Genomic DNA, 24,229 nt, shown 5'->3' on the forward strand with positions numbered 1-24,229 from the left:
TCTAATTGATGCTTTTCATTTAAATTTAATAAAATGTAAACAAAACATGTCTGATGAGTCATTAATCTACTATTATGGTTTAAAAAAAAGATCCATCTCACATCATTAGTATGGAAATGGATGATAATCCAATACAACTGAGCTGAGATAAAAAAGCATGTATTTTATTTCATTTACTTTTTTTTAATCATTTATTTTCATTACAATATTATTTATAGAAACCATTTTCCCAATTTTGTTAAACTTCATTTCATATGCTATTTATAAACAGTAGTTTTTTTAGTTCTAATATTTTAAGTTATTAAATTCAGGGTGTAGTACGCCTTTCGCCCGAGGTTAGCTGGGATAGGCTTCAGCGCCCGCGAACCTTGTGAGGATAAGCCGCTCGGAAAATTGATGGCTGGATAGAAAGGGAATCCTGCCAGGTGATTGTTCATTGACGTCATTCTCCGCAACGGAATACAGATGACAAAAATGTATATATATTTTTTAGGATTCATCTTCGAATAATGTTGACAAATTATTTGACAAATAAAATTAAAGTAAATAATTTTCTCAATTTTAGACGGCAGTATTTTGGGGTGGGATATAAACATTTTCAAATGCCGTGGCGGACGAAGCGGATAGCAGTGTGAAATCCAGATCCGGTTACATTTCAGAATAAAGTTAATAACTGGACGAAAACGCAATTTTACAAAGTAATCATTTGAATAAAAAAGGCGTCTTATGGTTGTGTAAAATCAGTACAAGAGCTTTGTATATATATTGTAAACCTTTTGATGACAAGTTCCATGGTAGGAACGGAAGGGTGTATTTCCGGTTCCGGACGCAGAAAGCTTCAAAGTTGAAAGGCTCAAGGGCTACGCGGAAGGTTGTGGACGAGCTGGAATTTGCTCCCGGGCGGTTTGTCAGTCGTCGCTCGTTCGTTCTACAGCCGCCAGCCGAGTGGTCGCCGCCGGCAAACATCTCGGCGTTCGAACGCTTCTTTATTCGTTCAAATAGTTTTCCCTCGTCGTCGTCGTCGTCATGGCGGTGAAGTAACGCCAGCCGGGCATGTCGGGTACCGACGACGGGCCCCAGACGTCACCGAGCGCCCCGCAGTCCGACTTCGCCGGCGGCGGCGGCGGCGGCGGGCACGTCAACATGGACGCGACGGCGGAGGAGACGGAGAAGATGGACGTCTCCCTGGCGGAGATCCTCGCGCTGTACAGCCAGCCCATCAACGAAGAGCAAGCCTGGGCCGTGTGCTACCAGTGCTGCCGGACGCTGGCGGCGAGGCGGCCCGCGCGGAAAGGCTCCAAAACCCCCGGCGACTGCCCGCGGAGGATCGAAGGACCCGGGGACGTGAGGATCGGGCGGGACGGCACCGTCACCCTGCGCTTTGAACGCACCACAGGTAACAACAACAACAACAACAAAAAATCCCTTTCATTTCATAATAAAAGGAAATCTCTCAATGGCGCAGTGACGTCACTGCATCGCATTTCCCACAGTTGTGCCATTTTGAAAAATGGCATGAAAAATGACATCATTCAGATTATCGGAGGGGTGTGCGCGCTTGTGGTGGGCCAGTAAACAAAGTACCACGTGACGGGGGCACCGGCTGGTTTTACAGGCTGCAGCAAAAAAAGGCTCGAAATGCTAACATGGATGCGCCTGATATTAACTAGATTTAAAAAATATATATACTTTCGTCACAATAATGACAGCTGCTGTATGCTAATTTCGATGAATATCTTGCAAATGACAGCGGTTATTATTTGTATCTTGCTCACATGTACAGATATGGAACAAATACTTTGAAGATTTGTGCACGAAATAAGAATTCGGAAGCACGAAATTGTCATCCGTCCACAAATATGAAAAAAGTAGTTTGAACAAAAACTCGTCAATTTTGCTAAGAAAGCCACTTTCGTGAAAGTTGGCAGGCACAAAAAAAAAAAAAAAAAGTTTCAAAGCCGTGCTGGAGAAAACACGAAAAAGTTCTCCGTTGTGGTTTGAAGCGGCCATTTTAGGCCCAATTTCCAAGGGACCACCAAAGGTGCAGCAGTCTCTGCGGAAGGAATTTCACTGAGCAACGTGAACTTTGGTAGACACGTCCGTCACGAGTCGACCCACAAAAACATCTCAAGAAGCCTTGTTCAGAAACACAGGAAGTTGGCCATTTTGTTTCTAAACAACCATTTTAGGGTCAATTTGGCCATCAACGTTTGCTCCAAAGACGTAATAATCATCTTTGACAATTTTTGCGATTGATACAAAACTTGCCATTACATTGCAAAATATTGACGTTTTGGGATTACGTGTGACTGCAAACCTTGACGTGTCCCAGAACGACCGTATAGGGCCCGTGGGCCGCAGGTTGCGCCCCCCCCCCCTTTTCGCGAAGGCCTCCCATGTCGCGAAACGAGTGACCGCGAATGTTCATGAGCGTGTCGGCCACGCCCTCGGATCGGAACAAACCCGACGCGAACGCGTCGTCGTGCCCGGCCCGCGCCGGCGAATATTTTGGGGAGGTTTCGGCCTCCCAACGGGGCCGCTGATGAGCCCGACGTGAGACCAATTAGGATGAACGGAAGTACGAGCGCTCACTTACGCAACAGACCCGTGGCGGCCCGGTCCGGACGCTGTCGCGTGCGTCAGTGGGTGTGGAATTTAATCGCATGGGCAGCATTTTTTTTTTTTTTCGCACGCTTTATAATAAAAAGGACAGACGCCACATCATAGAAAAAGTCACCATCAAAGTATGAAATATTTCATAGATTGCAGTATGACAAGTGCTAGCAAGGACTTAAAGTAGCCCCAGTTTCACGCATCTGTTTTGTCCACCCTTATGAGGTCATTAAGAAGCCTTCTGGTGAAATCAGTGAAATCAAAACAGCAATTTGTCTACGCTGAAGACGGAGGATTAATATTTACACGTGTCGCATAATTCTCATCCTATGACGTTTGTTTGGATTTTGTCTACGTTGAGAGAAATACCATCTGATATCAAACATCTTTTAAAATTACATCTCAAGCTATGTGCTTATGAAATGCTAACATTTGCTCCAAAATGTCCACAGCTGTCATAGCGAAATATCAATTAATATTAGAACCCATTCCCAGATGTGAAATACATTTGTCAAAACCGCACACAGTCCCCTTTGCTGTTGCCACCTGAAATGCTAACATTAGCCAAAAATGTCAGCAAACGCTCCCGTTTTGCATTTGGCAACATTTTGGGACGTCTCCAAGGCAACGTACGGTTTATCGACTCAAACTGCTGTAAAAACATTGCCTCTTATCCTCACGAGGGTCGCGGGGAGTCCTGGAGCCTATCCCGGCTGTCGACGGGGCGGAGGCGGGGTGCGCCCTGAACTGGTCGCCAGCCAATCGCAGGGCACGTAGAGACGAACAGCCGCAATCACGATCGCACCTAGGGGCAATTTAGAGTGTCCAATTAATGTCGCATGTTTTTGGAATGTGGGAGGAAACTGGAGTACCCGGATAAAAGCCACGCAAACTCCACATAGGGGGAGCCGGGATCGAACCCGGGTCCTCAGAACTGTGACGCCAACGCTTTACCAGCTGACCCGCCGACTCTGAAACATCAAAAATATTTACTTGTCTCATCATATTTGCATCATCAATTTATGAACTAGTTTAGGAATCAGAAATCAAGGGTAATATGTTTTTCAACTGGTCACACAAAAAAATGCTTGTAATATCTCGACTTTATCGTCTATGATATATGACAATTTGAAATTTTGGTCCGGGATGTTGAAAATGTAGATTTGGCTTCGCGGGCCACATAAAATCACGTGGCGGGCCGGATCTGGCCCCCGGGCCTTGAGTTTGACACCCGCGCTCTACAGTCCCCCCCCCCCCCCCCCAAAAATAATATTTCGGATTGGTGTCGGTGAGTTGGACTCTGGAAACCGCCGTTGTCGTCTCCCGGTCTGCGACACAGAGCTCCTCCTTTTATTTTATTTTGACGTACCAACACGGAAGAAACCAAGACCGCCGGCGGCGGGGTCAAAGTACTCGCCGACTGCGCGGTGGCAAAGTCTGCAGTCCGCTCGGTTCTGCAGCCCACTTGTACGTTTCCGCCACCGAAATGTGCGAAAAGTCATCTCACGTGTCACACATGTAGCACTATTTTTATCTTTTTTTACGATTTTCACACGCACAAATACATTTTGGTTCCATTTTAATTTTTTACATTTTCATATTTGACAAGACTTGAATGATTTTTGTACATTATTTATTTATTCTTCTTACACTTGCAATATTTTTGAAACCTCCATTTTCTCGCCCCGACGCGACCGTAATGGGCCCCCAGTGCAAATGCGCAAGTCCTGCGTTGTCTTCGGCGCGTCGTCCGCTCACGGCGCTGGAATGTCCCTCACTCGATGTTCCGTCCTCGCGCAATTGTTTATGAACGATGCGAATAACACGAGGGCGTGTGTCTGTCTTTCTTTTTGTGTTGCAGATAAATATGGATCGGCGCCAACGTCACTGGAGGTGAGTGTCGCGCCCGACGCGGCGTTTTGCCCGCCGTTGCATTGTGGTTGTCAAATGCGAGCAGCGCAAGATGGCGTCGGCTAAACATCTTCTTTGAGATAGCTTGATAGCACTTTGGCCCTTGATTCTCCCATGTTTTGCTTTTTATTCGGCTTTCCTGGACTTGTTTTGGGCGACTTCATTGCTCAGGATGAGCGCCCCAGCGGTTTTTCTTTCCAAGACTTGTTTTGGCCGACTTAATTGCTCAGGACGAGCGCTCCGACATGTTTTTTTTTTCCCTCTCCTTTCTACCAGATTTGTAGCTTGTGCGCTAGCTAGACGGGTGACGCTAAGCCGCAAAACATTTCAGTCGGCCGTAAAATAAAATTCTTTTTGTGGTTGTGTGCGTACCAAGCGGCATGTGACGACTTAACATGTACGCGCATTTCATATTTGGGAGTAATTGAATCAGATAAGTAACAGTCTTTATGAAATTAGCTGATGAAATGGCCGCCGAAATCGCTACATTTTTTTTTCCCGTTTTAATTCACGCTAACTTTTCCACGCGCAGTCGCGGCTTGCTCCCATTTTTCCCGCCGCCCTCAGTCTCCCCTCGGAAAAAAGTGACGGTAATCACTTGTGAGGTTTTCGGCGCGCGTCGGACGAGCTCGTGCGTGCAGACACGGCGGCCCGTCGTCCAGGCCGTCGTGTGGAATCCTTGACCCACTTCCTCCACCTCGTCAAACTTCATCAGCGAATACAAACCTGCATGATGAATGATTTCTTTAAGTTAAAGACTAAACGATTTCTTTCGGAGACTTTTTTTTTTTTTTTTTTTGGCGAATGATTGCGAGGGTTCGGCGCGAAGTACGGCGCCGCGTCTCCGCCCGCCGGACAGCCTTAACCCGCTTTGTCCCCGAGTCCAAGTCAAAGCCGAGATAAGGCGGCGATATCCGATTTACTCGAGCGGCCGGCGTTGGCGTCTCCGTCCGCAGGGTCGCGATCGCTTCAATTGGCGAGCGCCGCGCGACGAGGCGGAACCCCGGATTTGCGAAATTGATCCGGGGCTCGGGGGTCAGATTAGTCCGCTAACCGAGAGTCCCGTTCAGTCCGTTTTCTGACAATCACAAAGCTCGCCGAACGAGCGCTGCGATGCACCGTCGCGCTCGTATTGCGACCTTTTTATACTCGTCCGTCCATCGACTCGTCTTTCGCTTAGCGCTCGTATTACCCAGCTTGCCTTTCTGCAGACGCGGCAGCGTCGACGAAAAAGCCGCAGGCAAGCACTGGAGGGGTGGGGGGGGGGTCTCCCGACGATTTGCGGCGTCAAAATAGCATCTTTAGCCTGAACTCATTCGCTCCCTCGGGCGTTTAGATTTTTCAACCGTTACCTGCCATAGACGAAAATGTCCGCCAAGTCCGTTTTTCAGTGGGAGTCCTGGAAGAACGGATCCCGGCGGGCGGCCATGTTGCATTGTTGTAGATTTCAGATTAGCACAGCTTTTGAGGAGAAGATAAAAAATTGAGTGGAAGTTACATTTTTCTGTCCTGTCACTGAAATGTCTGAATAGTATTTTTTTTTTTTATTATTTCAACTTTGGTTGCCAGGAACCCAAAAAGATTTTCCACTGGACCGGATTGCTTGGTGGAATTTTGCTCGCGTTAGCTAATAACAAATAATCAATATTGTGCTGCGTCGTATATTTTATTTTTCCTTATGATATTGTCTTAATGGAGCACGTAGATTTTGATTGTGACCATTGAGGTGTATGTCAATATTTTCAAAAGTCCTGGAAAGTATTATATCATTCCCCAAACAAAATATCATGATAGTATTGTGACTGATTGCAAAATATCATCATATTTTGCCAAATGGGGGGCGGCACGGCGGATCAGCTGGTGAAGGGTCGGCCTCACAGTTCTGAGGACCCGGGTTCGATCCCAGAACCCTCTGTGTGAAGTTTGCATGTTCTTTCCGAACCTGCGTGGGTTTTCTCCGGGTGGGCACTCCACTTTCCTCCCACGTCCCAAAAACATGCAACATTGATTGATTGGACGCTCTAAATTGCCCGTAGGTGCGCTTGTGAGTGTGATTGGTTGTTTGTCTCCATGTGCCCTGCGATTGGCTGGCGACCAGTTGAGGGGCTACCCCGCCTCCTGCCTGTTGACAGCCGGGATAGGCTCCGGCACTCCCCCGCGACCCTCGTGAGGATAAGCGGCAAAGAAAAGGGATTGAGCCCGAGTAGCATCCCAATTCTCGTACTGGCAACCGGGAAGCGACTCCTCGGCCATCGCGCGACGTTCCGCTCGACTCTGTAGATTCCTGCGTCCGCTGGCGCGGTCCAAAACCTGTGGATGGATTTAGCTCCGCTTACGTAAGCGTCTGCGTTCCTCCGGCCGAGTGCCGCAGCGCTGCAGCGCCGGCGGCGGCCTTTTTTTTTTTTTTTTTGCTGACATCCTTAAAAGCAACGGGGAGCGTTCACCGCTCTCCCAAATGTTTTGTTGCTGATTCCCCGGCCTGCGCGCTCACGCGGGTCGACGCCGCCGACACACAAACGGGCCATTCTTTAACCGGGTCCCGCGTTACTGCTTGACTCACCGACGTCACGTCAGGACCGTCCGAACCGCTCCTCCGGTCGGTTCGCACGGGCTCGATCGCGTGGCTTCAGGTTGTGTCAGCGTTAAATTCGACGTTGACGAGGAAAAGAATTTGGACCGCGTCGCCGCTAATTGATTTTAAATTAAAAATGTGCTTTTCAGTTTTAAAATTGACAAATTGAAACTGTGACAAATGAGCACTTTTTCCTCATTTTTCTGTTTTTCCAAAATGGAAAAAAAAAGTAGTTTAAAAATTAAGAAAAGGGAACACCTTTAGGTAAATGCCAATGATTGTCACTATTTTTGTATCATTTTAAGTTTAAAAATCACACTTATTTGTTTTAGCAAAAATGTTTAAAATCTCAAGATATAACAAATTGTTTATTTTTTAAATGTTTGGACATTCCAAATGCTAAACAGTAAAATATATAATACAAAAAAAAATAAATTAAATAAATATTTGTAAAATATGCTGGCTGCTCCAAAGTAGTATTCTATTTTAAAATGTATTTAAATGTTTCAAATATTGAATTTTACAATTTCACTCTTTAAATGAATGAAAATGGGTTGAATATTAAAAGCTAACACATTATTTACATCTATCTATCTATCTATCTATCTATCTATCTATCTATCTATCTATCTATCTATCTATCTATCTATCTATCTATCTATCTATCTATCTATCTATCTATCTATCTATCTATCTATCTATCTTTTTACTGTAATTAAAAAGTGAAATTTTACATGTTTATGAATTGTTAGGCGGCACGGTGTATCACCTGGTCGAGAGTTAGCCTCACAGTTCTGAGGTCCCGGGTTCGATCCCGGCCCCCGCCTGTGTGGAGTTTGCATGATTCCTCCGGGTGGGCACTCCGGTTTCCTCCCGCATCCCGAAAACACGCAACACTCCAAATTGCCCATAGGTGTGATCGTCAGTGGGGTTATTTGTGTCTATGTGCCCTGCGATTGGCTGGCAACCAGTTCAGGGTGTACCCCGCCTCCTGCCCCTTGACAGCTGGGATAGGCTCAGGCACTCCCCGCGACCCTTGTGAGGATAAGCGGCTAAGAAAATGGATGGATGGCTGGCTAATAATTGTTACCTTAGCGGCAGTGAGAAATTTCTCACGCCGCCAACCGAGGCCGTTTTTTTGTTGCCAGGTAGGTTTCTATTTGCGTCGCGCCGTTCCAAGCAAAACTGATTTCGCGAAAACCATTTCCAAGCCAGAACTGGGCGGAGGCGCCTCAGCAATTATCCGGTTAGCACCGCAGAACCAGTCCCGCTCAAGTTACCAACAGCGCAGTTGTTTACCGCTTCGCGCCGTTGTCCGTTGGCATGAGTCATTGTTCCTCCAAGAGAGGCAGAACCGACTCAGTGGGTCTTGAGGTTGGCAGAAGCGGGCCTCGGGCCCCCGAGGATGAAGTCACACCAGTCGAGAGTTCTAGAAAGCTCTTCTTTGTATGGACCCGTGCGACTCCTCCTTCCGTGCCGCGGGTCTCCGGCGGTCCGGTGCTCCACTCTGTTGTCCTATACGCGGATTATAAAATTATATAATAAGTCAACGAGGGATGGGATATATCCTTTGTTTTTTCAGCCTTGCAGGATTATCAAGTCCAAACTGACACTTCGTGAACAATGTGGCGCTAAAGCCTTGAAATCCATGGGGGTGTTTAATACCACGGCGTTCCTCAAGAACTACTTCCTGGCACACTGTTATTAGCACTGCGGTGTTTCCCAATGATGAGCCTCATAGTCCGCTGTGTTTCTAGGACCCGCCCTTAGTCCTGTGTTATTAATGCTGCGTTGTTCTTTAAGGATTGGAGCTCAGCCCCTTTTAATTTGGTCCGCGGTATTCATCAAGGACCAGGACTTGGTCTGCTGTTGTTTATTTACCCTGACCTTAGCTTGCTGTTGTTTATGGGGTGGCGTTCCCCAGTGACAAGACCTTAGCTCGCCATCGTTGACGATGTGGTGTTCATCAAGGATGAGGACTTGGTCCAGTGTCATTAACGTCGCGCCGTTCCGCAAGGATCAGCCCACAGCCCGCTGTCGAAAACAAAAGGAGTAGCTGACGCTAACCCTCGAGTTTGTCGGCACGTGGTGTGAAAAGGGCTCTTCAAATCCGCGGGAGGAACGGAAACGAAGACCCTTTCGGAGTTTTTACCCTGGAGCTCGTTCCTCAGGAGCACAGAGTGTAAAATCCAAAGTCATCCATCTGTGAAGGAGCGAGCGTGCCACTGACGCAGTATGTCAACAATGCGGCCACTTCCTTTGCCAAGCTAATCAACGCCCTGCAACTTGCGTTCCTTTGCCAGCTCCTGCTTCTTGGTACATCGAATTAAACTTTCCGCCACGCCCCTTGACGCTGCTCACAAGTGTCACCTTGGCATATCGAGACTTGAGGTTATGTCCAATTTTGCGTTGTGTAAAAACCCGTTTAATCTCGTGTGGTCATTGAGGTAAAGTAATCCTGCCGGATCACATTGGAGCCAAAAATATGAACGGGTCAGTCGTGTCTTGGTCCACAAAGGGCCACGCGGATTTGTTTTTGTCGTACAGCCTGCTGGCAAAATGTCAGCGTCGGAACAATAGAAATATGAGACATAACCGGTTCTGCGCATTTTTTGTAAGGTTGTACCCAAGTGCTCCTCTCTTCACGTCCCAAGCTTGGGCTCGTGCTATCTGTTAGCACCTTGCAGCTGAGAATCTTCAGGAAGTTTTTAAAGTTTTAAAAGACACATGTGAAGATGGCACATTTATCGGAAGCTACATGAAGTGAAGTACATTGTACACATTGTATCCTCGTTTCATAACTTGTTTTGATCAGGCGATTTCGGGTTATTCAAGACTAGTTCCCTTAAAGAACAGATGTTAGTGCCCCGTTTTTAATGATGTGGTGTTCCTCAAAGACCGCATCTTGACCCACTGTTATTTATGTTGCGCAACAACTGTATCCAAGTCTGCTGTACTTCGTACTTTACGTACTGTCTCAATTTCATTTCGCACCCTCGGCAGTGTCGTATTCTTTACGGTTCCGCAGGTGATCGACTCGCTGGGCGTCATGATCTACAAGGCCCTGGACTACGGCCTGAAGGTGAACGAGGAGCGCGAGCTGAGCCCGCCGCTAGAGCGCCTCATCGACCTGATGACCAACACGCAGGAGGCGGAGAGTGACGACGCCTGCCCCGATGAGGGGTACGAGGCCACCGAGGAGGAGGAAGAGGAGGAGGAACGGCTGGCCGTCTCGACTTCAGGCGGAACCGTCAGCCAAATACGAAGCTACCGCGACCTGATATCGGTATGACCGTAAGAGGGCAAACAACCGTTACGTAGATGTTACTACACTATAATAAATACATCCTTAAGGACCAGGATGTAGCTCATTATTAATGGTGTGGTCTTCCCACATGACCACAACTTTACCTACTAGAATTATGCTGCAATGTACCTTGAACATGTTCTTGGTTCATTATTTATCCTGTGGTCTTCCGCAAAGATCATATTTATGCCCAAGGATCACTCCTTAGCCTGCTAATATTCATGGTGTGGTGTTCCGCAAGGAGCTTATCTTAACCCTCTTACTTTTTCTTACTCCTAACATTCAATCATTAATGTAGTGGATAAACACGATTCAAAAGAGTTTTCTCCTTGGATTAGATTAATTACCTTGCCATGAACCGATTACCAATATTCATGGTGTGGTGTTCCGCAAGGAACGCATCTCAACCCCTTTACTTTTTCTCATTCTTAACATTCAATGATTAATGTAGTTGATAAACTCAGTTCAAAGAGTTTTCTCCTCGGATTAGAGTGTGATTACCTTGCCATGACCCGATTGCTAATATTCATGGTGTGTTCCGCAAGGAGCTTATCTTAACCCTTTTACTCTTTCTTACTCCTAACATTCAATCATTAATGTAGTTTATAAATTCAATTCAAAGGGTTTTCTCCTTGGATTATAATTTAATTACCTTGCCATGAGCCAATTGCTAATATTCATGGTGTGGTGTTCTTCAAGGAGCGCATCTTTGCCCTCTTACTTTTTCTTACTCCTAACGTTCAATCATTAATGTAGTTGTTAAACTCGGTTCAACGAGTTTTCTCCTTGGATTAGATTGTAATTACCTTGCCGTGAACCCCCTCCACATTCCCACAGACTCTACCACATTTGTACGTGCCGCTGATTGCGCCGATACAGCCCGTCAAGCTGTACATTCCTGCCGCCCGCAACCCCGTAAACAAATTTGTCATTTCGAGCGCAAATAAGCCAGGGAAATATTCACCGGCTTAGTTCCTCATAGGGGATGCTGTGTAGCGGCGCACAGGCACATAAAATGGGCGTGCGTCGCATTGCATTGGCATGACTTGATTCATAGGCTGACGTCCTTCCTGCGCTAGCTCCGCACAGTCATCGCTTGCGTAACGCTTAGCGTTTTTTTTTTTAATGTGTAACAAATAAGCAAATGTTTAATAATAATCATTTGCCGTAGTTTTCTTATACAGCGGTTATTTACAGCAGGCAACGTTAGCTTTTCTCCGGTGGTTCCGCTGTCCAAGGCGTCAGCAAAAAGACGCTAATGCTAAAAAACGCTTCACTTTGGAATGTTCCAAACTGTTGCCTTTTAAGTGCAGTTGGCCGCGCGGCACTTGAATGCGTCACGAGCGTCGAATTCCTAGCGTGCGTGTGTCATTATTTTTGCCCTTTGTCGTTTAAATATATCTATACATCACCGTAAAACTGCATTAGCACAAGAGGACGAGCTAGTTTTGCATAAGTTTGCCGACCCTCCTTTTTAAGGAACATTTTCGTGCATTTTTTTGTCTACAGTAACAACACTAAAAGTCCAAGATGAAGCAATATTTAATGTGTGTCAGCTGTGATTTTTAACTGCGATTATCCCTTTTGTGACAATGACTGCTGACTGGCATAAAGGGATTAAAAAAAAAAACAGACGGGGAAATGTCACCCTGACCGGACGGGCAGGTTTTTTTGGTTTTTAATGAGCAGTCGCGTGACTTCTGCGGCATCGTTAATTTTTCCCAGGCCAAAATATTCCCAGTTTTGTTGGATATAAAGACAATGTGCGACAGTAGTCGTAGAACTTTTAAACCCTTTATCTGGATTCAAATATGTTTTTTTTTTTTTTTGTTTAGCCCCAGCGAAATGATGGTGATGGAAATAATGAAAAATAGACTGACCTTTAAATTTCTGCTGATTATGTGATGTGTGCACAAAAGGGATCATCTCATACGGAAGCGTATTGCTGCCACACCCCCAAAAAAAAAGTCGCTATCACGTTATAACGTGATGTTTCACGTTACAACGTACTTCATGTTATCATATAACATATGCTCTATGTTATAACATAGATTCGATTCACGTTACAATGTAGAAAATAATAAATAAATAAATTTCACCCTGCCCCGCAAAAGGCAATTACTTCTACTACATGTTTTTTTTGGGGGGCGTGGCATCAATACGCTTCCGTAAGTACGGAAGCAACAAGTTGACGCCAACTTTTCAGGTTATAACGTAGAACTAATTAGGTTTTACCATGATATTTTTCATGTTATAATGTGATAAATTACGTGTTATAACATGGTTGATTTCACGTTATAACATGAAAAGTTTCACGTTATATTGTGAAATGAATCATGTTATAACATTAAGTGATTCACGTTATAACGTCTAACTTACCACATTATAATGTGACTTATTTATCTAACCCTAAAAAAAAAAAAAAAGCTAAATGCTGATATTGTCTTTTAATTGAGGCCCATATACATTTAATAACGTATCATTTATTTGTTACATTAGAAATTGAACCAACCCACGCCTTCTCGTCCCCTGCAGCTTTGTTCCTCCCACCTCCCGAGCCCCTCGGACGCGCCGGACCACTACCAGGCCGTGTGCCGCGCCCTCTACGCCGAGTCCAGGGAACTGCGGACGTTCCTTGAGAAGATCAAGAGCGCCAAGGAGGTAAAAAGCCACACAGACGCCATATTTCACCTGCAAATATACGAAATTCACCCGAGAGTAATCTTATGACAACTATTTAAGGATTTTAATAAGTAGCCATGCGCAATATTGCACATACCAGCAAATTAGCGTGTTACTCAACCAGACTTGTTGTTGTTGTACAGTAGACACGTTGCTAGCAATTAGCATGAGTTAGTTCATCCTTTGTTTTGACGTCGTCTCCCCTCCACGACAGAATCTCCGCAAAATGGAAGGCGAGAACCTCCAACAACCCGTTAGAGACCTGGATGAGCTGCAGAATGCAGACTGGGTAAGGAGAACCGCCAGGCCGCGTTCTAAAAATGACAACAAATTTACGCGAAATTGTTTTTTTGGGGGGTCTCGACAGGCGCGGTTCTGGGTGCAAGTGATGCGAGACCTGCGCCACGGCGTCAAGCTAAAGAAGGTGCAGGAGCGTCAGTACAACCCGCTGCCCATCGAGTACCAGCTGACGCCCTACGAGATGCTCATGGACGACATCCGGTCCAAACGCTACAAGCTTCGGAAAGTCATGGTGAAGCATTTTTTTTTTTTTTTTTTTTTTTTTAATTTTTACCCTAAATATTCCAGTAAGCATACTTAACTGTGACTTGTTGTCTTTGTGAGCGTAAAACTGGGACCAGGGATACATTTTTGAAAAACTTTACATATCTTTGAATTTGCCCAAAATGGCAGCATGAAACCAAAATGTCTGACGTGGCATGTCAACCTCAGACATTTTTTTTAATTCTGCGTCCTGTCACGTCTGCCAAATTTGACGTCAATTGGTGTTTTTTCATCGCCACCTTCTGGCCTGGCATGCTTATTGAAATGCTTAATGCAGTTTTTTTTACTGGGTTGCCTTGTAAAAAAATGACCCATATGCAGACTACTGCCCCCTGCAAGTATGGAGTGGTATTTCCTCATGTGCAAATGAGAATTTAACAATTTCTACAAATACAATAAAGTAACGTAGAAATACACAAAATATATTTGATAGTAGTAATATGTTTTGATATAAACAAATACATGGCAGGTTAAAATGCAATCATAGAAATTAAATTCCTTGTCTAGCTGCCATTTTGTCAGAGAGCATAAAATCCCCCAAAGCATAAAATTTTTTTGGGTATTTATGTCATTTAATATGGTTTGATTTCAACTTGCAGACGTTGACGACCTATTTTTGCGTCGGCAGGTCAACGGCGACATCCCCCCGAGGCTGAAGAAGAGCGCCCACGAGGTCATCCTCGAGTTCATCAGGTCACGGCCTCCTCTCAATCCCGTGAGTCGGCGCTCGCGCTTTGGGTCACGGTCACTTTTTTTTTTTGTTTGTTTGTTTTAATAAACATAACGACAACCGACGCTCGCCCGTCGCCAGGTGTCGGCCCGCAAGTTGAAGCCGACGCCGCCGCGGCCGCAGAGCCTCCACGAACGCCTGCTAGAGGACATCAAGACGGAGAGGAAGCTGAGACCCGTCTCACCGGACTTGACCCGGAGGACCCGTCTGGGTGAGGACGCGCCGCCTCCTCCACGGAACCACAAACTGAAATAATGCCGCTGTCACGATTAACAAGCTTTCTTGTTGGGTTTAAACAAAGATCGCATTGAGCGAGCGCTCGTGTTTGCTTTGATCGCACTTCCTCAAATTGTCTCCGCCCATTTCAATAGATGCCATAAGCAAATGACTACAAATAAAAGACCCATTTTCATATCGGGGAAACAATAAAAACAACACAGAAAAGAACACGTTGCTAACACACACACAGCAGGACCGACCAGGACTTCAATAGATCGGAATATGCCGTAAATCCCAGTTTACAGAGCGCGCCTGGTTATAAGCCTCACCCAGTACATTTGTAAAGGAAATACCATTTGGTACATAAATAAGCCGCACCTGTGTAAAAGCCACCAGTGCCCACATTGAAACGCGACAAGACGGGACACAGAAAGTTTGACGCTAGCGCGGCGCTAACAGGGCCGGTTTAAAAAAAACAAAACAAAAAAAAAAAAAACATCCCGGTAAAATCACTGATACACGGCAATAACATGCTAGCGCAGCGCTAACACGGCCGGACCGGTAAAAGTCACTTCCTCGGCACACATATTCCACCCGTCTCACGCTTACCTTTTCCGCTCGGGTGCCCCCTCGCGACAAATTAGCCGCATAAACCGCAGGGTTCAAAGCGTGGGGGGGGGGGAGTACACGTGGAACCTGTGTTGCTAACCGAAACGACAGCACCTACTGAGACCACAAATTGGACGACTCCTCAAATAAAAATAAATATTCTCTCAAACGTCTCATTTTCCCATGATTAAAGGTGCGATTACATCTTTGTCGTTCACAGTCAAGCCTGTTTGAATTTGCGCCGCTAACCAAAACAGCAGCACCCAATGAGGCTCCAAATACACATAAATGAAATGCCTCCCTTGAAGAAATTTCCATCGTTAAAAAAAAAAAGAACCGGGATTACGTCGCCATCCTTCACGCTGCGAATTGAGTTTATGTTGCCAAACAAATGGGCAGCAACTAGCTCATCATACGTGTCATCATATTTACATCATCGTTTTATGAACTCATTTTGGAACCGGAAATCAGGGGTGATTGTCTTTGCAACTCTTCACGTTCGTTAACACAAAAATGCTTAAAAATATCTCAACGTTATCATTTATGATGCGTGACAATTTGAAATTTTGGTCCAGATTTTTACAAGAATCGTGGAAATGGTGACACTGTAGATTTGGCTTCGCGGGCCGCACAAGACCATGCGGCGGGCCGGATCTGGCCCCCGGGCCTTGAGTTGGACACCTACACTTTTGCGTAATGTAAATTGTAATATTGCTTATCATCGCTCCTCACCTGAAATCGACGCGCCCCCACAACGGCACCGGGGTCAATCAACCCCCCCCCCCCAAAGCTGCCGTTTGTGCTAATTCAATTGGAAGTAAAACGCATTAGTGGAGTAAATATGCGCACCGCACGGTGTTCGTCCTGTTCTGGGCTTATACTTGTTGCATAACGCTGCGTATAGAAGAGATTTTACACGAGATGTATTGACTTGGCCTTGTCTTTCTCCAACCTTGCAACAAACGTGTCAGTCATTCGTCCTCTTATCACGTCGTACAGCTTTGACTCGTCAGGTAAAAAAAAAAATTCCCACACCGTCGCCTGTTGCACCTTTTTTGTTCTGCTTTTATTAGCTCCTGCTTTGTTTGGTTCTGTTTTTTCCCGAAGTGGCAAACACACCCACTGTTTGTATGTCTGGCCTGTGTTGTACAAGTATGCGTCCGCAGCACGCCCCCCCCCCGGTCACGCATCGCGCAGTTCGGTTGCTAGACGACGCGTGACGATTGGCCTCGTTGCGACTTTATTCCGAAGAGAAATGCAAATTCGCAGCGTGAGGTCAGTTGCGGTTATGAGCGTGAAATTCGGCAGGTGCGTCTTTCATGAGTAGACGCATAAAAAAAAAAAAAAAAGTTGAAGCAGCTACGCCTGCATAGAAACAGGAAGTCGGCCATTTTGGTTTGAAGTGGCCGTTTTAGAGCAATTTGGTCAGTTCGGTGTCCTGCAGGGATTTAACTACAGCAGCAAATTTTTTTTGTTTTGTTTTTTTGAACAAATGTTTCATCATTGCATGGCAGCCAATTATGATGACTCGTCGCAACGCAAAACCAGCTCGCTTGGCCGGACGTCCCTCAACACCCGGCGTGATGTTATCGGTCGTGTCACAAGAGAGATTACACACGATGGCGGCTGGCCGTCGCCCTAATCCACGCCCGCCGAGGAATATGTTCCGTTACGTAACCGGTGAGCCTGCGATAAAAGCGGCTGAAGGGCCAGAACGCATCACGGACGCGACCTCAACCCCGACGAGTAAACGGGAATAACCCCCCCCCCCCACCTCACCGCACCCCTCACTTGCGTCCCTCTTTGTTTACGCGCACCTCCCTTTAGGCCCCTCCCACTTTCTTGCTCCAGTCTGTTAAGGAGGAGCCAATTTGTCCTGCTAACGATTTTTTTTTTTTTTTTAAATTTCACAGGCGCTGGGAAAAGCATCAGCACGCCTCACGATTTGTGTCGGACCTCAGGTACGCCCGCACCGCGTGCCGGATATTTACAAACTGCAGTCGAATCAGATGGAAACATTTTTAAATTAAGCAAAAGCAAAAATGTGAAAACGCCGAGCAGCGTTTTGCATCGCTGCTCGGCGTGGGCTAGCAAAACAGTTGTCGCTCGGAAACAAAAGAAAACGGCAGCACACACGCTCTCCCCCTTTCGGACGCATTCTGAAGATGTCGCCGACGGTTTGCCGGCTTGTCCCCGCAGACACGCCCGACGCTCCCCGCAAGATGGCCACCAGCACGCAGTCGCTCGTGCGGGGCTCGGCGAACCAGATGAGCCAAAGGAAGAGGCTCCTGCACGCCCCCACGCTGGCGGAACTCGACAGCTCCGACTCCGACGTAAGACGCCGCGCTGGCCGGATTCTTTTTTCTTTTTTTTTTTTTTTTTTTGCATATCGAAGTTGACGTTTGAATCCATGAACTTTGTGGACAGGAGGAGACGACGAAGAGCAGCTCCAGCGCGACCACGTCCTTGATGGACATATCTCCAGATTCTACCAAAGGCGTGAAATGTGAGCACACCTTTTTGATATTAAAATACCGTAATTTCCAGCCAAGAGAGCGCACCGTATTATAAGGCTCACCCAGTACATTTGTAGAGGAAATACCATTTGGTACATACATAACCCGCACGTGCCCAACGTTGAAACGTGAGATATTTACAAAGAACGACGAGTTTTCAAAGTTGTAATACTTTAGCTTAGCGTAACATAGCAAAAACATGGTAGCACTAAGAGGACCGGTGAGAAGAAAAAAAAAAAACATGCTGGTAAAAAAAGAAAAAAAAACACCAGCCACGGTAGCACAGCACTAACAGAGCCGGTTAAAAAAAATATATATACCTAAATCACTGAGACAGGGCAGAAACATGCTAGCGTGGCGCTAACAGGACGGTTAAATAAAAACATACCGGTAAAAAAATCACTGAGACGCAGCACTAACACGGCAGCAACATTCTAGCACAGCACTAACGCTAGCACAACGCTAACAGGGCCGGTTTAAAAAAAAAAAAAAGTCACTTCCTCGGCACATATATTCCACCGGTCTCACTCTTACTTTTTTTCTGCTCGAATGCCCACCTACGGCTGTTGGGGAAAAAAATGCGAAAAATTAGTCGCAGGGTTGAAAGCGTGTGGAAAAAAAATCGCGGATTATAGGATGGAAATTATGGTAACATTTAGATATAATAAATGGTGTTTTGAATTCTTAAGTGGAATCAATTCAGCCGCCACAGTCATAAATCAAAACTCTCATCTATTTAAATTGAAAAAGAATTGATAATACCATTAATCCGTTGTAGCATTCCTCCACACCCCATACAAAAAAAAAATAGCTTTTTTTTTTAAAAGATAAAATAGCATTTTGGAGTACTGTACTTTATTAAAAAAAAAAAAAGTGTAGGTCCAATAATTGAATAGAATGAAAATAATCAAACACTTTGTACAGATTAAAGAGAAGCACTACGCGCACTCAACTTGAAATCTTTCAAGTTTTCGAATATTTTCTGTAATCTAGTATCACACGCTCGCTCCCCCCCAGCCCCTCCGGCGTTCCTGCCCGTGTCGGCCACGCCGCCGCCGGGCAAGCGTCAGCCGTCGGCTTCCCTGCGGCGCCACTCCATCGGGAAGGAGGCCCCCGCCGACGCCGCCCCCTACGCCGCGCCATCCAGGCAGAGCTCCAAGTCGCTGGTACGTACGCAGACGACGGCAGCCGGGGCGCCGCTGCTGACCAAAACGCCGGCGGAACTACGGTGAAACGCCGCTAATAACACGGATAATAACTTTAACGGCGTCACTTCACACGCTTGTCGCTAACCAAAACAGCAGACATCGAAAAACGCAAAGTCTTTTCCCACGTCCCAATTTATCGAATCATCTTTTGATTTACGTTGTCGTCGTCGTCCTCTAACTCGCTGACTTCCTGTTTTCACGCCGCAGCTGATGGACAAGGCCGGCAAGGTAACGCCCACCCGCCGTATTTTTACATCCACCGTTTCGCCCGTCACGAGTCTGCACTGTAATGCGGCGCAGCGCCTCTCAAATTACAAAGCATGAATTCCATCTTTTAAAAAAAAAAAAAAAAAAGAAAAAGAAATATGCAGAGTTTGAAGGGACAACACGTACAAAGCGCTCGATTAGCTGTGCTCTGGCTTTAATTATGTTTAAGCCGGGAGGTATTATTGCGTTAAAAAGTGTACATTATGTAACTCCAAAAGTGTCTCGTGTTTTGTTTCTGAATGTTTTTGTTGTTGTCGTCCTTTCCTGTGTGGTTCAGGTCCAAGCTGGTAGTGCTGCTCAGAACTCGGTATGTCGTGTCCGCCCCCCCAACACCCCAAAAATTAAAAAAAAAAAATGACATCTGGGAACCACTTGAACGCTCGTCCCTTCGCCATCTGCTTTCACGGGACATTTGTGACGTATTTAAAAATAGGAGCGAGACTAAACGCGGTCAATCAAGACGACTCCAAAACACGCCGCAAACGTCTCGCGTCTTCCGTCGCTCCAAAGACAATTCAACGCTGGAAAAGATGAATTTGTCGGCGCATTAAACCGTGCAGGTTTTTTTTAAAAAGACCTTTTTTTTTTTTTAATACTTCCGCTGTGGCGCGTAAACATGCGGCTGATTGCTAAATTTCGGGTGTGCTTGCTCGTTGATGCATGATGGCAGCCATTACGCACCATGAAATGAACGCCGCTACGTTATAATGATAACAATCATAATGACCACAATATAATAGCCTACAAAAAATTAGAAATGAATATAGCATAATTTCTGGCCTACAGAGCGCAGATTATAAGACTCAGACAGTAACTTTGTAAAGGAAATACCATTTGGTACATACATAGGCTGCACCGCACGGTATCTCAGCTGGTGTGAGTGTTGGCCTCACAGTTCTGAGGACCGGGTTCGATCCCGGCCCTCCCTGTGTGGAATTTGCATATTGTACCTTTTCCTGCGTGGGTTTTTCTCTGGGCACTCCGGTTTCCTCCCACATTCCAAAAACACTCATGAATTGGACACTCTAAATTGGCCGTAGGTGTGATTTTGAGTGCGGCTGTTTGTCTCTATGTGCCCTGCGATTGGCTGGCGACCAGTTCAGGGCGTACCCCGCCTCCTGCCCGTTGACAGCTGGGATAGGCTCCGGCACTCCCCGCGGCCCTCGTGAGGATAAGCGGCGAAGAAAATGGACGGATGGATAGATAAGCCACACCCGTGTAAAAGCCGCAAGTGCCCACGTTGAAACACAAGTTATTTATAAAAGAAGACCGTAAACAGAGTTTTCAAAGTTTTAATAGCTTCGCTTAACATAGCAACAACACGGTAGCACGAACAGGGCTGGTTAAAAAAAAAAAAAAAAAAAAAAAAAACAGACGCTGCACCTGCGCAATAATTAACGGCGCTAACGCTAGTGTGGCGGTAACGCTAGCAAGGCGCTAACAGGGCCCGGTTACATAAAACATACCGGTAAAAATCACTGAGACGTGGCAGTAATACAGCGGCAACACGCTAGCGCAGTGCTAACAAGGCCGGAAAAAAAAAAACATACCGGTAAAAGTCACTTCCTCGGCACATATATTCCACCGGCTTCACTCTTACCTTTTCCGGTCGAGGCTCCCCTTGCGGCCATTAGAAAAAATGGAAAAAAAAAAAGGAAATATATATTTTTTTTAAAATTAGCCACATAACCCGCCGGGTTGAAAGCATGTGAAAAAAGTCAGTTTATAGGCCGGAAATGATGGAAATCGCTAGAAATAATCCATTTTTTTTTTTTTTTAAAAAAAAGAAAAAGTTCACAGCATGCTTAGGCACACGTGGTGTACATTTTTTTTGTTTGTTTTTGGTCATGGCTCCTCTCGTCAGTTAACGATGCTTGTCATCTTACACGATAGAAGCCATCAGACTGTCCTCGCGGGCGTCATCGGGTGGGGCGGCGGTTCCGGTGCGGGGCCGGCGGAATAATGCCGCCGTTCTCCTGTGACGCCAAGGTCTCTCGCTGGTGTGCTGTCCCCCAGGAGGAGTTCCGCTTCCCCGTGGAGTGTCTGGCGCTGACGGTGCAGGAGGTGATGCACATCCGCCAGGTGCTGGTCAAGGCCGAGCTGGAGAAGTTCCAGCAGTACAAGGACGTGTACAACGCGCTCAAGAAAGGGAAGGTGGGGCGCGGACGACGGCGGCGGCGGCGGCGCTTTGGGTTTTGCGCCGGTGTATTCACGCCGACATTTGTGCCGCTTTCAGCTTTGCTTCTCGTGCCGCGTGAAGAGGTTCTCCTTCTTCACCTGGTCGTACACGTGCCAGTTCTGCAAGAGGTAAGAACGCTTGTCCTCCATTACGACGATCCGGGTGACCCGTTTTCTGATTTCTGGCTTCTTTCCAGACCGGTGTGCTCTCAGTGCTCCACAAAGGTAAGATTAAGACTCGAATTCACCAAAATTCTTGTAATATTGAGAAATCAAGAAAAAAAAAATGTGGCTAACATGATTATTTTTTTCTCAAATATATCATTTCCGGCCTACGAGCCGCGATTTTTTTTCCACACGCTTTCAACCCTGCGGTTTATGCAGTGATGCGGCGCTAGCGTTAGCGCAGTTTGTTATAAGCCTCAGTACGCAGAGTTTAACGCTCGCGTCGCTTTAATGCTAGCGCCGCGCTAATGCTAGCTCCACGCTAGCGTTAAACTTTCGTGTATCGAGGCTTATAATCAGGTGCGCTCTGTAGGCCGGGAATTACGGTACATTACATTAAAATAATACAACTTTATTATTGTGATATTGTGATGATTTTAATCAAGAAAAAAAATCTATTTATTTCTCAACAGTAAGACTTTTTTTCCCCGACTGATTCAATTCACTCAGTTTCAACTGTGTAACTTTAAAAAAAACAAAAACAAACAAAAAATCATTATTACATATTTTTGATCTTGGAAATCTAGATTACTTTTTTTCCTCCTCCCTTCCAAACACTCTCAAGCCTCGGTTCTCGAACAAACAAATCGGTTTTCAAACAAAAATTTTGAGAAAAGGTTTATGGATTTTGTGAGTGAGGACATGAGGACAGTTGGTATTAAAGAGGAAGATGCACGAGATAAGCTCAGATGGAAAAAGATGACACGCTGTGGCAACCCCTAATGGGACAAGCCGAAAGAAGATTTATATAAAGTATTTAAACTATACATGTATTTCTATTATGCAGTTTATTATCAGGAAAAGCTAAAAAAATGCTTTATAAAGGCTAATTTTTTAGGCTTGTAACGCATTATTTCTTTTTCCATTCATTGTAATGGGAAACATTGATTTGGTTTTTGAACGAATCACTTCTCGAACGGATTGTGGTCGAGAACCGAGGCATCACTGTATGACTTTTATGTCAGCGAAAAATGTCTTATAATATTGCTTTTTATTTGAGATGGAAGTTCACGTTTTGTCGTTTCTGTTTTTGTGTTTCAGATCCGTCTCCCGTCCAAGCCGTACGCCACGTTGCCCATCTACACGTTGGGCCCCAGCGCCGCGGCTCAAGACGAAGCGGCCGCGTCGGCGGCCTCGTCCGAGTCCTTCGGGGCGGCGCAGAACCGCCGCAGCCTCCGCAGAAGCGTCTACAAGTCCGTTTTTACTCATTTTACCAAAAAAAAAAAAAAAAATGCAACAAATAATCAAACAAGCCAACCGTGGGAGTTAATTTCACAAAAGACTTTGAACTTAATGGGAACATGTGAAATGCCATAGGTGGGCTAACAGAAATGAGCATACGTTATTTGCTAAATGAATCCATCAAAAAATATATATATATATATTTTTTTTTTTACACCCGGTTATTACATCGACGTCCGCCACCTTTCCCAGGTTGACCACGTCGGGCGCGGGCGGCGACGGCGACCCGCCGCCCCCGATCCGGGACGACCTGGACCTCCCCGCGGAGCTGACGGAGGACTGGGCGTCCACGGAGGTGTGCGTGGACTGCAAGAAGTTCATCACGGAGATCATCTCGTCCAGCAAGCGCAGCCTCTGCGTGGCCAGCAAGCGGGCGCGACTCCACCGCCAGACGCGCTCCTTCTACCGCAGCTCGTCCGCCTCCGTCGACTTCCGCCGCCCGCCGCGCGTCGCCGTCCACGAGGTGTAGACCGCCGGGTGGGGGGGGGGGGGGGGGGGAGAGAAGAAAGGAAGGACGGACTAAATGCTTGTACATAGCGTGCCCGGCGAAGCCCGGCAAGTTTTCCTCTCGTAGCACTCAGGAACAAAAAAGCGATTGTCCAGACCTTCGGGTCGTGCCCCCTCCCCCCCCAAAAAAAAAAAAAAACAAAAAAACAAAACCAGCCTTTTTTTTTTTTTTTTTTTTCTCCAACCACTTTTTTTTTTTTTTTTGCAAAATTATTCCAAATAGTTAAATAATGCTTTAATGGTGGAAATTGCCACCCTCCAAAAAAAAATCTTTTTTTTGCCCCACTTTTTTTTAAAGATTTATTATTACAGCATGGAAATATCATAATAATAATCCAATAATACTTCAGATTTTTTTTTCTACATTGGAGCTCCCCCCTCCACTGTTTTTTTTTTTTTTAATTTTTGTTAAATTAGGTCAGTCTGAATGGGAGATTGTTTTCCAAAATGTTTTAATCCCCCCCACACACTTTTTTAAATTATTAAACCAGTTAAATCAAATAAATATGTACATTTCTTAATTGCATCAATGCCTGACCTTTTTTTTTCCCCCAACATTATTTATTTATTTTTTTTTGAAAAATTATACGAAATAGAGTAATGCTTTAATGGTGGAAATGACCCCCCCCCTCCACACCTCCAAAACAATAATTTTTTTGCCCACTTTTTTTTATGATTACAGCAAAATATTTTAGACTACTTTTCACATGGAAATGTCCAATAATACTTCTTATTTTTTCTTTCTATACATTGGAGCCCCCCCCCTTTCTGTCGGAATATTTTTTTCAAAAATGTTTGCATTTTTTCCCCACTTTTTAAAATGATTATACCAGTTAAATCAAATAAAAATGTACATTTTTTAATTGCTTTTTTTTTTTT

The 24,229-nt window shown here is 45.6% G+C and overlaps 1 protein-coding gene across 8 annotated transcripts; it reads left to right on the top strand.

Moving 5' to 3' along the window:
* The first annotated feature begins 819 nt into the window (after positions 1-819).
* Positions 820-23,340, top strand: spire1a (spire-type actin nucleation factor 1a). 8 transcript variants are annotated; one of them, XM_061821365.1, is made up of 19 exons: positions 820-1,396; positions 4,475-4,506; positions 10,125-10,382; positions 12,939-13,064; positions 13,300-13,374; positions 13,453-13,617; positions 14,278-14,364; positions 14,461-14,590; positions 17,121-17,168; positions 17,407-17,540; positions 17,635-17,713; positions 18,741-18,889; positions 19,139-19,159; positions 19,476-19,505; positions 21,092-21,352; positions 21,435-21,505; positions 21,574-21,601; positions 22,643-22,794; positions 23,036-23,340. In XM_061821365.1, exons 1-19 carry the CDS (start codon positions 1,054-1,056, stop codon positions 23,310-23,312), a joined length of 2,466 nt encoding a protein of 821 aa, XP_061677349.1. In that variant the 5' UTR covers positions 820-1,053; the 3' UTR covers positions 23,313-23,340. The 8 variants fall into 8 exon arrangements, with proteins under 8 accessions (XP_061677349.1, XP_061677358.1, XP_061677368.1 ...); XM_061821384.1 differs by having other exon boundaries at positions 821-1,396; positions 21,188-21,352; XM_061821390.1 differs by having other exon boundaries at positions 822-1,396; positions 21,215-21,352.
* Positions 23,341-24,229: the final 889 nt, after the last annotated feature.

This window comes from Syngnathoides biaculeatus, chromosome 1 (assembly GCF_019802595.1).
Source record: "Syngnathoides biaculeatus isolate LvHL_M chromosome 1, ASM1980259v1, whole genome shotgun sequence".
In the NCBI taxonomy this organism is placed as follows: Eukaryota; Metazoa; Chordata; class Actinopteri; order Syngnathiformes; family Syngnathidae; genus Syngnathoides; species Syngnathoides biaculeatus.